Source organism: Pimephales promelas, chromosome 19 (assembly GCF_988280905.1).
Source record: "Pimephales promelas chromosome 19, fPimPro1.hap1.1, whole genome shotgun sequence".
Taxonomy (NCBI): domain Eukaryota; kingdom Metazoa; phylum Chordata; class Actinopteri; order Cypriniformes; family Leuciscidae; genus Pimephales; species Pimephales promelas.
Window position 1 is genome coordinate 7,088,498 of NC_142787.1, and position 16,443 is coordinate 7,104,940.

The following is a 16,443-nucleotide window of genomic DNA, read 5'->3' on the forward strand; positions in this document are numbered from 1 at the left end:
AACGGTCTCCCGTGGATTTGTGGAAAGTTTTGGTAATATTTTGTGAAGATACTGGACAAAGAGTGTTTTGACACCATGCAAACTTGTAAATTTTTTCATTATAGTTTTTTTTCGGTTTCTGAGTTGGGTGTATACGTTTCCAAATCTAACTTTATATTGCCTTAATCACTGTCTTGTTGGCTCAAACATTGCACTGTTTTGAAACATGTCAGCAATTCCTAGCAACTGTTAGCTTGGCTTAAAATATTTAATACACAGCAGGGTTAGTTGTAGCACAGTGTTACAACTAAGCCGCCAAGTGTACAATGATAATCAAATGAAAACCGGGAGCCACACAACTTTTCAGGTTTGAGTATTTATTTATACATTTAACTTTGTTGGACTTTCACAAACAATGTTGGAATTTAAAATGTTTAAAATTGAGTTTACTATGCATTGATCACTATTTTTTATTTATTAAAAATATGGCCTGTTTTTAATGCAATAAATCCTTTAAATTTTGAATTATTTGTATTATTATTGCTGTTCTTCTTATTATTAATAATAATAATTTTACATGCCTCTGCCACACACAAATCTAATCCAATTGCAATTACAATATTTTCTGATTTTATTTATTATTATTTATTGCACAACTGTGCAGCCCTATCCTATATCTCTACCCACGATATAGAAGGATGATTGGATGAGGGATGGATGTATGGACGTCTATCTATAGATGCACAAACAATATCAAACTATACAAGTAAAATAGTATTGAATTATGTGTGTTATATATACACACAAGTGTTACAACTAACCCCTCTGTCTATTACAATTAAAGGGTTAGTTCACCCAAAAACGAAAATTCTGTCAGTATTTACTCACCCTCATGTTGTTCCAACTCCGTAAGACCTTCGTTCATCTTCGGAACACAAATTAAGATATTTGAGATATTAAGACCGCTCCTGCATACAGTCCATAGGCTTCTTCAGGGAATGACTCTTGCTGGCCTCCAAAAGTCATTAAATACTTTTTGTGCGCAAAAAACAAACAAAAATAATGACTTTATTTCAACTATTCACTTCCTTCTCTCTCTGCTTTGAGTCAGGTTACTAGTTTAATAGCGTAAGCTTCTGTTATTGTACATCACACGCATCACACACATGACCAGCGTCGGCCAATAGTGAGCCTACGTGTGACTATGCTATCACACTACGTTAACTGACTAGAGGCGCAGAGAGATGTATGTATGTTGCTTGTGTAAAAAAAAAATTAATCTAACCTAATTGTTTTTTAATTAATTGAGCCAAAACCAAAATGTGTTAGGTTGTGCCCCTATGTCTTTTGAATTTATTTGGTGTTATAAGGGGGCTTTGTGTGAAATTATTAATGAGAGTTTACAGTTTGTACCAACACATTCTCATCCCAAGATGTCTTCTAGCTGACGCTTTTGATCATACGTCAACATCCAACGTTTTAGGGTACCCTTTAATGTCAGTTAGATGACGATCCTAGGGCGTCATCTAACTGACGCTTTACTTTTTGTGTCAGTTAAATGACGGGTTTTGGTCTGGGGTAGGGTTAGGATTAGATAGCGTCATCTAACTGACGTTAAAGGGTACCCTAAAACGTCGGATGTTGACGTATGGTCAAAAGACGAATTGGGATGAGAACGGGCTGTTTGTACATGTTTTTAAATTATTTTTTTAATGTATATTGATTTTTGATTTGGGTATTTGATATGAATTGTATGTGTACATTCTTAGGTAGGTATTAGTTTACGATAATTGTAATAAAGGTGTGTTGAAATCCCCCCAAAAAATCTATTTTTCTCGCTCTATCTCTTTGTACTTCCAAAACAAAAGCACTTGTGCAGAATTTGGAGTGTTGATCACATACTAATTCTCTTGCGTATTTTCTCAGTGAACTCTTGGAGCTTATCTTGTCAATATACAATGCAAATGAGACCTAAGCCAAAGTAACAGTTGTATCAGTGTGGGTCATGTTGGACGTGAAGTTTGGATCCTTTACTAATGCTGACATAAGCCTAGGCTGTGATTTAGAAACTCGAGTGTTGGTGTAGTAGCAGGGATCGATGGCCTGTGATTGGGGAAGCAGTCCCCACTGTGAGATCCCTAGCACAGATATGGGAATCAGAAAACAGGGTCAATGGTCTGGCATCTCCCAATGCAGAACTCAGAAGCAACCGTTTTCTTTTTGTGTTGGTGTCAGTAGTTCCTTTGCTCTTATTGGAGATTTATATGGACCACAATGCATTGTGTTTGATTGTTTGTTTGTTTGTTTGCTTATTTATTTTTGTAACACTTTATATTAAGGATCAATTCACCATTGATTAACTTAACATATATTAAAAAAATATATATTAGGCTTTATTTAGTCAATTAATGAACATACCAGAAATTGTCTTTACTTAAGCCATAAGTACTGGCTTATTTTAAGTGAATAACCTTGAATAACACTCAATGAGTGTCATAAAAATGAATAATTAATGTGTATATACTTTTCACTTCGGGTGTAACAGTACACAAAATGACCGTTTGGTACATACCTCGGGGTTTAAAGTCAGCTTTTAAAGGGTTTGGTTCAGGTCCGGCACAGCAGGGGGAGGGAAACGAAATATAAAATTGCTTTTTTAAATTAAAAAGTGGTTTACTGTACAAATTGTGTCTCTGTCTTCAATTAATTTAATTTAATTTAATTTAATTTAATTCAATTATAACTAAAGTTTGGTAACACTTTATAATAACTGCACACTATCAATCATTAGTTAAGCATGAGTAAACAGTTAATTCATCATTTATAAAACATTAATAGACATTAATATGCAGTTTATAAATATAGCTATACATGCTTTTTTCTTGATTTATAAGCATATCTATAATGCGTTTAATGATTGTATTTTCATACTTTGTTAATGATCAATTAATAATTTCTAAATGAAGTATAGCATTATTTACAAACCAGTTGTTTAAGAGTTGTCAGTCATTCATAAGATCACCTAGAAAGTGTAAGTAAATGTAGTAAATACAGGTAGTTATAAAGCATTTATTAGTGGTCAGTTAACTATTTTTGTGAGCTAATCTAAAGTGAGGACTATTCATGCTTTGTAAAGCATTTATAAAGGCGATTTAAAGACTCGTCAATCTTCTAAACAGTAAAATGTAACAAACACAACGCAGTGATACAGAACATAGAAATATTTAACAGCCTTTAAAAATGCTTTACAAGGCATGAATAGTCCTCACTTTAGATGAGCTCACGAACATAGTTAACTGACCACTACTAAATGCTTTATAACTACCCAAATTAACCCTTAATTACAGCATTAATACATGTTAATAAAGCATTTATTAACACATTAAGTGACCATCACTTTATGTCTGAATAATAAGATGTATGAATGTACATTTAAATAGTTTATTAATCATTTACTTACTCGCTCTAAGTAATCGTATGAACCACTGAAAACTCTCAAATAACTGGTTCATAAAAAATGCAATTCTTCATTTAGAAATGATAAATTGATCATTAATAAAGGATGAAAATACAATTATTAAACAACTTATAGATATGCTTTTAAATCAAGAAGAAAGCATTTATAGCTGTATTTATGAACTGCTTATTAATGTCTATTAATGCTTTATGAATGATGAATTAATGGTTTACTCATGCTTAACTAATGATTATTAGCGTGTAGTTATTATAAAGTGTTACCAAATTTTAAAATGTTTATCCTTAATAAACATGATAAATGATATCAAAATTATAAAATTCTTTAGGAAAAAATGTACATCTGCTATATGTCAGTCATCGTCAGCACAATCTTGTCTTCGTCTTCACTACACTTCCTAGAATCCTCCTTGTCTCCACACCTGAACTCACTCCCTCAATCACCCACCTGTTCATCATCATCAGCTGTGTCACCTGTCCTCACCCTGTTAGTGTTCATTTGTGTGTGTATTTAATTTCCATCTCTTCAGTCAGTCCTGTGACCTGTACCATGATGGTAGTTGAACAAACTCAGGGTTGCAGGATTAGTTTTGAGTTGACAAAACCAAACCAATCCAACCAGGATTTGTTGGTACCATGATGATCATCATTAACTTTCTTTGTCAACTCAGGCTTTGATCCTGAGATTAGAAGGTTAGGTGTGACATCAGTAGTGAACAGAACTGAAACTCATTCAGAACTCATTGAAATTAATTTCTCGCAAGGGAAGCAGCGCAATCCACTTATTAATTAAAAGTATTAAATTATTAAGAATTTAAACAAATGTACACAGCAGGAATAAAATAGCTGTCTATGAAAGAGGACAACTAAAAGAAAAGGTCTTGTTATATTAGTGCAAGTAAACTTATGAAGTTAGTTTATAAAGTTGATGAAGGTATAGAGGTAAAGCTCATTTTATAGCTTCATGTATTGATTCTAAAGTGTATTTATATTATCTTTATGTACTTATTTATTTAAAATCTGTGTAATAATATTTGATGAACTGAAATTGTACATGTGAGATCGTTTAAGGGTATAATAATTACATAAATAATTTCTATATCATACAAATGTATTATTCTAAATAAGCATTACTAAAAGCCAGATGATTTTTGTCTTTAAAAATCATTTGCTATGTAGTGACCTTTAATTTGGAGTAGAAACAGGTGGAGTGACTTTATCGAGTCATACATGTGTCACTTTGCTCACAGCTCATTGGTCCAAGTTCGTTTCGCAACCTTTTTAGCGAGCCTATAGAGCGGCGGGACAGGCGGCTTCCGCTTTGCATGCCATGAGCACTTTGCAGGTCTTCCAAGCGAAGATGCTCAGAGACATGCACGAGGGCGGGACTGACTCGACGGCATTTAAAGATTTGCGGTCCGCCACTGACCTTGCTCTCCGGGCAACGAAAGTGGCCGCTCGCGCCGTCGGTCAGGTGATGGCCACTTCGGTGGTTCAGGAGCGCCATCTCTGGCTCAACCTGGCAGACACGCGGAGCGCTGAGCGGACTCGTCTGCTCGACGCTCCGCTCTCCCAGGTTGGCCTTTTCGGCGGTGCGGTCGAGGACTTCGCCCAGCAGTTCTCCACCGCCCAGAAGCAGACGGAGGCCATTAAACACATCCTGCCCCGGCGACCAGCTGCTGCCTCCACCCAGTCATCGGCGCAGGTGCCTCCCTCTGCTCGCCGCCGAGGACGCCCCCCTGCGGCTCCCCTCCCTCCCGCCCGGCCCCAGCAGCAGCCTTCACCCGGGCCCCGGCGTCGAGGAGGCCGCAGGCCGGCGTCACAGCCCCCTCAGGCCGCTCGCCCCGCTAAACGCCAGGCCAAGCGAAGATCCTGACACGGGCCGCTCAGTGACGATCTCGAGTCTTTCCCAGGAGGCGGTAGCAGGCCCCCTCCTTCCCCCTGTGGAGGGCCGGGGGAGAATCTTTTGTTCTCAGCTCCCCGCTGCTCACCCACGGGTGGGCAGCACCCTGAACTGGTTAAAGAAAGACTTGACATCCTCACTGAGCTCACAGCCAGATGATTTTTGTCTTTAAAAATCATTTGCTATGTAGTGACCTTTAATTTGGAGTAGAAACAGGTGGAGTGACTTTATCGAGTCATACATGTGTCACTTTGCTCACAGCTCATTGGTCCAAGTTCGTTTCGCAACCTTTTTACCTGGAACGTAACCTGCCCCGGACCAGGTTAGCAATGGAGTGTAAGCTACTATGGCGAAGAACACTGCTAAAAGCCAAACCACTTTCATGGTGCCCAGGGTTGGCGCAAACTAAACTGAAACATACCTGGCTAGCCACCTAAACTGGCTTCATGGTATAGGCCTCTGGTCAGTTCTTGTTTATGTAACTTTGTTCATAATTGTATTATCCTGCCTGTCATCCTAACTGCCTGTATGTATCTGTGAGTAAACTTGAAGTAAATTGTTTGTATTGGAGCCTTTGGACTTTGAGTCTTCTTCAACCCACACTACACCGTGACATTAATGTTGTAAACTATGTAAGATGCACTTACTTGCACATTACTATAATATTACAGGTTAACAACAGAGCCCAAATTTTTAGTCTAAATTCAATTGCTATTTATTTTTAGATATAAAAACACTCAAATAACAAATTGTAAGCAAACATGTAAGATGCACATCAGTTTTTGTATTAACTTCTAAATCTATTTATAAAATTATGTTTTTACTCCAATTCGTTGTTGAAATATAATCATTTATACACAGTGGCTGTCATTTTCATGATAGATTAATTTAAACCTACAGTAAATAATCAAGATATCATTAACAGGTTCAGTAAAATTAATATTAGGCTAATATCGTACATATATTTTGTGAACGAGTTAATTTCTTTAGCAAACTAAAAAGATGTGGATCATCTTTGATATTTGATATCAACCTTGATATTTTTCCATCATTGAAACACTGATTGAGCGTTTACACGAGATATGATCCGTTTCAATAAGTTGTACTGTATCTTTCAACATACCTTCCGATGTTCATTTATGTTTCTGTAACAAGGAAGAGATGATCGCATTCACTCACACGCCATGCTACCGCGTTTTTATCAAAAGCAACAGAACAAAGAGCTTATTGCGACTATTGGTGGTTGGGCTACAAAGCTGTATTTGTTGTGCACTGCTTTTATCTTATCCATGTCCTTATCCGTTGTCATAATTCACCGGGAATCTAAATTGTTCTAATGCATTCAGTACACATGTGCACCATACCGGAAGTCCTGCACCGATACAGTTGGGTATGAATACGTGTACCGTTACACTTTTCCATGTACCTACTTTTCACTTTAGATCAAATTATCTTTATTACACAATTTAAGTAATGTGTTACTCAAAACTGTAAAAGGTAGCACTTTTTTACAGTCCTGCTTCCCATGTACTAGGTACTTATTATAGTATTTGCAATAACGTGGTAATAACCCTAAATCGTCTTGGGTTACGACTGTGCAGACAAGACCCTGCGTTGATGACGATACTTTGGGGAACGAGTACCCACTATGCTACGATGAGCCCTGCCTGTCCCATTGCGAAGCTTTGCACAAGCACACTTAGGACGAGAGCACTAGAGTGCCTGGAAGGAATGGTAGAAGGAATGTCCAGGCTATCCACAAGTTTCCGAGGGGCGCTCCTGTAAAAAATAAAGTGGGTGAAACTTCCGGTGACGCGGCGGAAGTAGCATTCCAATGGTATTTTGTGTGTTAGTTAGCGAAGAGGCTAGCTGTTTTTCGGAGAATTATTTTACTATTTAAAGACGCAAATCTTTATGAGAGATGTCGTTACGGAGCTCAGGGACAACATGTGCTGTTCGCGGTTGTACGTATAGCCGGACTAAACTAATTTAGTGGCTTAAACGGGATTGTTTTGAACATAAGCTGAAAACGAAATCAGAGTGATCCTGCCAACGACTGTAGTTTCCATCACCTCCCAAAAGACGACGAATCTTCCTGTGTACATTTGTTTAAATTCTTAATATTCTATCAAATCTATCAGCATGTGTTTGGCTGTTCGCTACTGATGTTACAGCTAAACTCAGGATCAAAGCCTGAGTTGACAGAATACCAAATGTGCCAGTTAATGTATTCAAGCAGCACATTCATTTATAATTTTGAATAAACTCCAAAGCACAATGACTAAGTGTGTATTTTTTATTTTAATTGTTTGTCAGCTCGCACAACTGTCTGTCACCATGCCTTGATGAGTATTGATTATTAATAATGTTATTATAATACTCCCAATCAACTACTGCAGATGTAAAGGTACTGTTATTTCACCCTTTTGAATTTCGTTGAGGTTGTGTTCCCACATCGTTAGCTAGTTTGGATCGCTATAACTTGAATGACTGTCAACTGTTGAATGAACGAGTGTCAAGCATGTCAAATCGCGCTTTGTTTACTTCCAACCGGAAGTCGCGCCCACTTTTGACACAAGGCCTCATGGGGCGTATAGGAAACTTGTGGATAGAATCTGATAAAAGTATGAGGTGTGGACCATCAATTGCATGCTCCCTCAAAACTTGCGACATCTGTGGCATTGTGCTGTGTGATAAAACTGCGTATTTTAGAGTGGCCTTTTATTGTGAGTAGCCTAAAGGCTGATTTATACTTCTGCGTCGAGGGTACGCCGTAGTGTACGGCGTTGGCTACGCACGTAGGCGACGCCGTTGTGAGCATTTATACTTCTGCGTTCAGGTATTGGTTGCTCTGCAGTACTGCTCCGAAACGCTAGGAGGCGGCGGAGGGTTTTAATGTTCCACTGTGTTTAGATTCCTCGCGGCTAGATTACTACAAGCAATAGCGACTGAAAGAGAGTGGATCATGTTGGAGTTGGAGCTTATTGGGGTGGAAAAACAGTTCATTTTAGTGAAATTACTAAAACTGAAAGGCAGAAATGAGAGAAGACGTCGGAGGAGAAGGTACGTGCGGAAATGCGTATGAGGAAATACGATGCTACCAAGCCGACCAATCACCGATCTTGCGGTCCGCGTCGTCGCGACGTGTAGTTACATTTTTGAAGAGGTGCGCGTCAGGCAACGCGGAAGGGTACGCGGTATGGGACGCGTCTGTGCGTATGCTACGCCGTACCTACTGCGCGCACCCTACGCAGAAGTATAAATTGGCCTTAAGGCACACCTGTGCAATAATCATGCTGTCTAATCAGCCTCTTTATATGCCACACCTGTGAAGTGGATGGATTATCTCGGCAAAGAAGTGCTTTCTAACAGATTTGTGGACAATGTTAGAGAGAAATAGGCTTTTTTTTGTACAAATAAAAAGTCTTAGATCTTTGATCTTTGTACAATAGCACAATACAAGAACTACTCTAATTTGTCATTTATAGTATAATGCTTCAAATTAAGTTGTTAATTTTACAGATTTTGTTTGTAATTATACTAGAGTTGTGAGTAAAATTCAAAACAAATTAAATAAAACAACTTTGAAAAAAAGTATTTCGTTATTTTCCATAATTGTATTTTTTACAGTTTTTGTTTTGTACTGTGTACTAAAATTAAGCAAAGTATTTTGTGGAAAATATTATTACTATATCAAAACAATTGTTAATAGTTCTAATTTTTATATTGCCTTTCACAATAAGTATTGGTTTATAGAAACCAGAATACCTTAACATGCTCTAAAAAATCCCGTAGCTAGCACTATACCAGTGAGTTTTGCTTGGGTAAGCACCACTAACCTAGTTTATTCTGATAGCTGTCAAACATGCTAATTCGGTAACCTATTTTTATCAAAGTCACTCATGTCCAATAAAACTGACTCTGCATATTAAATCACAGATGATCAGTTTTTCACAGAGGATTACACTCATGTAATCCACATTTCCAGTTTTTTTGAACTGATCTTCAGAGACCTAACTAAAGATTAAAATGTTTGCACATATTTAGGATTATAGCATCTGATAGAATTACATCAAAATCCTCCAATGTGATTTTCTGCAGCAAAATTCCCAGTGTGTAACTAAAAAGGATAGTTCACCCAGAAATGAAAATTACCTCATGATTTACTCAAGCCATCCTAGGTGTATATGACTTTCTTCTTTCACCCAAACACAATTGGAGATGGAAAATACCCTGGCTCTTTCAAGCTTTATAATGGCACAATGGAGGACGAGGTTTTAAAGCCCAAAAAAGTGCCGCCATCCATCAGAAAAGTACTCCGTGTGGCTCTGCAGGGTTAATAAAGACCTTCTGCTAGCGAAGCGATGCGTTTGTGTAAGAAAAATATCTTTATTTAAAACTTTATAAACTAAAATAACTAGCTTCCGGCAGATGGCCGTACGCATCAATTTATGGCGAAAGAGTAACCCCTGACCTAATGCTTGACGTATTGGCGAACACAGAAGCCCATGAGGATAGAGCAAGTCACGAATTAAGTCAAGTCACATTTATTTATATAGCGCTTTTCACAGCTTCACAGTGATAACATGAAAGTAGTACAACACAGATCAATAATATTGCTAAACACTAAATAACCCCAACTGAGCAAGCCAAAAGCAAGGCGACAGTGGCAAGGAACCAAAACTCAGTCAGATTGGATGGAGAAAAAAACCTTGGGAGAACCCAGGCTCAGTCGGGGGCCAGTTCTCCTCTGGCTTACATTTATATTGTTTATATATAAATAATAAATATAAATATTGTTTACGTATAAAACGGCGCCATAACATATTAGAAGATATCTAAAACGAGAATTTTTTAAAGAAAAATATCAGAGGATTTCGGTATGGACATCCATTCATTTAGCTCACTCAAGCTGGAAAACGAGCCTCCTCTGAGAGTCTCATCTTTACTTTGGAATATCATTGCACAGAAAAAAAATGTTTTGCACATTTTAATCAGGTAATGTGTCAAATGCATTAAAGAGTCTGTGCTAAATTGTTCTTTGGATTATGTTGGTTAATAAATTAGAATCTATATTAAGTTTAATATACAGCACACATATATGTATGGCACAATGTTTTACCTGTGTATACCAGTGTAGCACCTGTTTAACCTTGCTTGTGGGTGCTTTGTGAATACAGAGCAAAATATCACACACAAAAGTGATACAACTGTTTAGTGAGTTTAAGAATGAGAAATTTAAAAATCTCTTCGCTTGCTCTAATTCATGTACCAGTATAAACTGTGGGTGAAACTTGTTTAATGCTATTTTCCTTTCATTCTTACTCATGAACTTTACTCAAACTATTTTTTTTTTTTTACATTTTGACAATCCCTGGCAGTTTTGTGGACGTCCTTAATTTTAAGAGGGGAAAAAATATGTTTCTCACAGGAACCTTGGGTATTGAATAAAAGAATAAAAAAATAGAAAAATAAAAAACTTTCAAAAGCAATTCCTTTATCAGCCTGCGGTCATAACAGTACCCATATATTTGACTGATTAAAGAACTTGATGAGCACTTCCAAGTTTAAGTTTATGGCATGGATAAATTTTCAGAAAAGCAATATCAAACAAGTAAGGAAGAAATAGATTTAAACTGCCCTATTATGCCTTTGTCATTGACACACACACACACACACACACACACAATATATATATATATATACATATATATATATATTAGGGGTGTGCAAAGCAGCCGGTATTTGTATCTGTATTTGTATTCAGGGGGGGAAAGTATTTGTATTCGAGTAAAATTAAAAATAGGCATAAAAATCTTTAATTTACTTTATAGTGTATGGATTCTTTAATTATATCCATTATAATAATTATGGATATGCAATATTGGTTGATGTTTTTCTATAAATCCAGCAATGAACATTTAACAAGAAAAGTCATTGAAAAGAAAATAACAGTCAGCCATTACCTCATGAACCATGGTTAAACCAACAACTAATGAAATAAAATTGTGAACATTATGAACCCCAACACCACGGTGGAGGCAGCTGAACAGACAGAATAAGTTAGGGATAATGTATAGCGAGGAGGTTGATTATGAGCCCGACGCACCGCCTCGCCCCTAATATATATATATATATATATATATATATATATATATATATATATATATATATATGACAACAACAAATGCTTAATATGGCAGTTTCAGTTTGAGTGTTAAAACGTGTCTTGCTCACTGAATACCAAGTACCAAATGCATTGGAAGTAATGTGCTGCATCTTTCACTTAAGATATGGGAATTGCAAGGTGTAAAATACATTCAGCAGAAATTCTGTGGACATGTTTGCACTAGTGCACCTGATTTGCATAATTCCTTTAGTAAAAATGAGTGCTAAAACAATGCAGATTGCACCATTATAAGTGCCCACAATTTATTCATAGTACATTTCCTCCTGTGTATGCCATATCCTGGCTTGTCTGGCTTATGCATCATTGCAAATTGAATTGATTTAGATCTTTGGAATGTTATATTTCATCGCAAGTTGAATTTACCTTTTAGATCACATTTTAGTGTCTTTAGATTTTGAGCATTAAGAAAAAACAGATGTACCAAAAGCTCCATTGGTAAGATGAATGTTTCACTTTTGCATTTGCTCATCCTCATTTTCCCTATTGACATTTCCACAGAGGCGAGAGTCGTCATCTTTTTCCAAGAAGACCAACAACACTTTCAACATTGTGGGAACCTACAGCATGGGCGTTGCCAAAGATCCCGGATTGACAACCATCTCCAAGAGTGCGACATCCACATCCACATCCACCCCATCACAGTCGGCCCGAGACATCCGACTACCCAAAATGGATGGTGAATATGTTCCGGAAGGTGGAAAAAAGTCATACAATCGCGTCAGCAAAGTGGACAAGATCTCTCGTATTATCTTTCCAGTGCTCTTCTTCATCTTCAACCTGGGTTACTGGGCCACGTATGTCAACAGAAAGCCGACCATTAACCGATCCAGCCCACAGAAATGAACATGGCGACTGCCAAAAGAGAAAAACTGCCAGTCGACCATGCTACTGTTTTCGTTTTCCAAAATTCCCATCATCCTTTTTCCCCCCCTACATCTTGTAGTAGTGCCAAACAGCCACATAGACACACAACCCTGGTCAGTAGTTTTCCTAATTTTTATCCGACATTTCCTGTGTTGCATGATGCAAAGTATGAATAATTAATATCATGACTTTATAAATGGATGATCATTACTAAACCCTCCCTCACTTCACACGCTGTCTATCATCAGGAAGAAAACTTCAGTCATTTGGCTGTCGGTCGCCATGACAAGTATACCCGTAGCCTTTCAGCAGCCAGTAGTGATGTCTGTAGGCGCATCATTATTAACCATCTGTCCTTTGACACTCCGCAGACCCAGAGTAATATCATCTAGAGTTGCGTTCTCATCCCCATGGGTCGATATCTGTGCATTTACCTGTCCAGTGACTCTATTGTTTAAACAGCCTGAGCAGGCTCCAAGATAAAGAAACTGTGTGCCTTTTTAATCACTCGCCATAGAGATGAATAGTTTGGCACATGCTGACATTGTCTTCAAGCTTATGCCTGCCTACTGAAAAACGTCAGTGTTGATTGATATCTCACAGGTGGTTGGTGTTAAACTCGGGAGTCGCCCGGCATGCAAGTTGATTTAGAGTTGATGGTTAACCGCAAGGCTCTCCGCCAGCCGACGGTTCTTTGTTTATGGCCAATATGAGCAGCCGGGATCAGTAGTGTGTGAATTATGACACTGTAACAGGCTATAAAGCATTTTAGTTGTGAAGAATATCAAGACCAGATTTTCAATGTGGGCCAGTGCCACACATGCATTTCCATAACCTCACACTGAAGTGTTGGCGGTTTTGATCTTTACACTGATGATTTCTTGATTTATGTATTGTACAATACAGAATTCATGTTTGTGAATGCACTATTTTTATGGTTATCTGAATCATAAAATCTTGTTCATTTGGCAACTGCAAGCCAATTGTAATTTTCCTGTCAAAATGTAGAAGTAGTTTCAATGCCATGTTAATTTAAGCATATCTTAGTACATACACTCATCATGGTTGTGCATTTTCCTTTTATCGCCATTGTTTCCTTATGATTTAAATTATTTTTACATAGTGTGTTCGATTTGTATTATGCATCAGGTTTTAGAAGAAAAATCGGTAACGCTTTCTATGAAGACCATGCTTATAATGAGTTATAGCCCAGTGTATACTTATTTATAGGTATTACTATTCTATAAATATATTTATAAAGGCTCATTAAGACCAGTTATAGATGACATTCCTTATAAGTCATGCATTTGCTTTTTCATTCCGCATGCTCATAATCAATTATACACAAATTTATAGATTATCAAATATAGATCCAGAGACACCCGTTTGCTGTACCCATTAGTTACCAATTATCTTGTCTTTAATAACAAATTAAAGCATTAGAGGTTATGAATGGTAATTTGTATTTGTTCAAATCTATATCTCCTCAGCCAAATGCATGGTATTGCTTATAGAGTGCCGAAGTGATGACGTCACTTTGTAGGACAATTCGGAAGCTAGCGGCGCATGGGTTCCCTCGGTCGAAAAGCAATGCATTTTCCCTATAGACTTTTGGAAAATCGCAAAAAAAATAACATCTGTGTTTAACAAAGGGTTGTGACCCTTACACGTTTTGTCTAGCAAGATAATCTTTACAAGTCAATCCAAAATTTATACATTTTGAAGCCGATGTAAAGATTTTAAAAAACACAATCAGACACAATAAAGTTTAAAAAACCATAAGCAGGTTATAACAGTGTGTTATAAACATGAAAATATTTAGAGGCTTTGTTCACCACAGACCTTATTTCAGGCGATTTAGCAAAAACCCATTCAAAAATCCCATAGGCTTTAGAGCGAGGGAACCGTAGTGCTAAAATGCTAACTCACCTCGGCGTTTTGGCCTACAGAGTGACGTCGTAACTTCGCCCACTCTATAGCAGTTTGAAATTATACTTAAAGAAATTGTTGGAATTAGTGTACATTAAACATTAATTACATTTACAAGTAAACAACTTAAAATGTATAATGAGCTTCATGATTCATTATACTAAAATCTATTCATCTTCATGATTTCTTTACATTTGTTTTAGGAAAAATAGCATTCTATGTTTTGACTTTACTTCAAGGAGTTCATTTTCAAAGGAAAAATAACCCATGATTTACTCACCCTCAAGCCATCTTATGTGTATTTGACTTACTTTCTTCTTTCAGACGAATACAATCAGAGTTTTATTAAAAAATATATATATTCTGGTTATTCCCAGTTTTATAATGGCTCAAAAACTTGCATCCATCCATCGTAAATGGACTCCAAATGGCTCCAGGGGGTTAATAAAGGCCTTCTGAAGCAAAGTGGTGAGTTTGTGTTGCCTATAAGGAATTATAAAAATAATATAAATGTAACTGTGCTTATTACGTCAGTTATATGACTTCTTGGGATGAGACTGTGTTAAATAGAGCTTATTATGCTTAAGGTCTTAATGAGTCTTTATAAATGTATTTATAAAATAGTAATACATACTTATAAATAAGTATAAAGGAGCTATAAGTCATTATAAGCATGATCTTCATAGAAGGTGTTACCAAAAAATCTTTTGCATTCACTTAGAAAGTGCTAGGTTTACATGTGAATTTAAATAGAGACATGTTTGTAGATAAACTAAGAAGTTGCGTAAAGTATGTACTTATGTGACAGCAAGCTATATTAAGCAAAAAAACATTAACTTTGCATTTCACTTCCATGAACCATTAATGTGTCTGTTGATCAATAGCTTCAGACACACAACCTAAAATGTCACTCATCAGTTTTAAGTGGATTTATTAGTAAAAGAATGGATAGGGCTCTTGTTTATTTTGACATTCCAAATAAGTATAGTTTTTTTTTTCTCTCTCTCCCATTAAGGATGTGTTAAGAATAAATGAATGCATGACAATCTTTTCATTAGTTACATCACCACATATGCTATATCTTTCTGAATGAGGCTTTACGTGTTTTGTATCTCATAAGGGCCCTTCAAATAGCCATATTCAATAGGCTCCTTACATTTCATGTGAGCTATGGTAGGGCTAGATCAGTTGGTGTTGGTATTGATTGTTGACACAAGTAGTACAAATCATAAATAAAACCACATATAAGAAGTATATTTATATAGGAAATTTAATCTATTTACTTATCTGATAGCATACATGCTTTTACTGTATAAGGCATTGACAGCTTCACTACAGATGTACAAAAACATTATTGGCTAGAGCTATGCCAGATAGCACACGCACATCTCCAAGTCATGTTAAAGAACACCTCATTTGTTGTATACGAGCATCTGATAACTTTTAATATGCAGCTTTACATACATTCTACATCATAAACATATTAGAGATATTTTCTAAATGTCTTTAACATCTGACTGTCACAGTCCTTCGTCTGCACCATCCTGTCTGCGTCTCCTGCACTACACTTCCCATGATCCTCTCGTCTGCACACCTGAACTCACTCCCTCATCAGCCTCCCGTTCAGCGTCCTGCTTCATCTGTCTCACCTGTTTGCACCTCGTTATGTTTGATTCATCTGTGTATTTAGTTCCCTCTGTTTTATTCAGTCCTTGTCGGTCGATGTGAATGTTACCTTGTGTTTGCTCCCGATTCCTGTATTTGTTGCATGTCGTTTTTGGAATTAAATTCTTCTTCTTGTTCATCTGGACTCCTCCTGCTCTTCTGCCTGCACCCACACCGTGACAGATCGACCGACCAAACTGCAACATGACCGCAGTGACTTTTCGGGGGATGCTCGACCCGATTCGGCGACCCCGCTTGGTTCTGGTCCCCCGAAAGCCTGCGCTCACCGTCAGCCAGGCAAAGCTCGAGCTCCCCGCTCCGCTGGTCCCGCCCAGCCTCGCCGAGCCCGAGCTCTTTCCTCTGCTGGTCCCGCCCAGCCTCACCCAGCCCGAGACCGTCCACTTCCCATCTGCCCTTCATCTGGGGACTCTACCCAAAT

The 16,443-nt window shown here is 37.4% G+C and overlaps 1 protein-coding gene across 1 annotated transcript in view; it reads left to right on the top strand.

Annotated features, from left to right (window-relative positions):
* Nucleotides 1-16,233, top strand: part of gabra3 (gamma-aminobutyric acid type A receptor subunit alpha3) — a 480,166-nt gene extending 463,933 nt beyond the window's left edge. The window contains exon 10 of the mRNA XM_089123407.1: nucleotides 12,045-16,233. Within this exon, the coding sequence (XP_088979533.1) occupies nucleotides 12,045-12,389 (345 nt within the window). The 3' untranslated portion in view covers nucleotides 12,390-16,233. The remainder of the gene's footprint in view (nucleotides 1-12,044) is intronic.
* The last annotated feature ends 210 nt before the right edge of the window (nucleotides 16,234-16,443 follow it).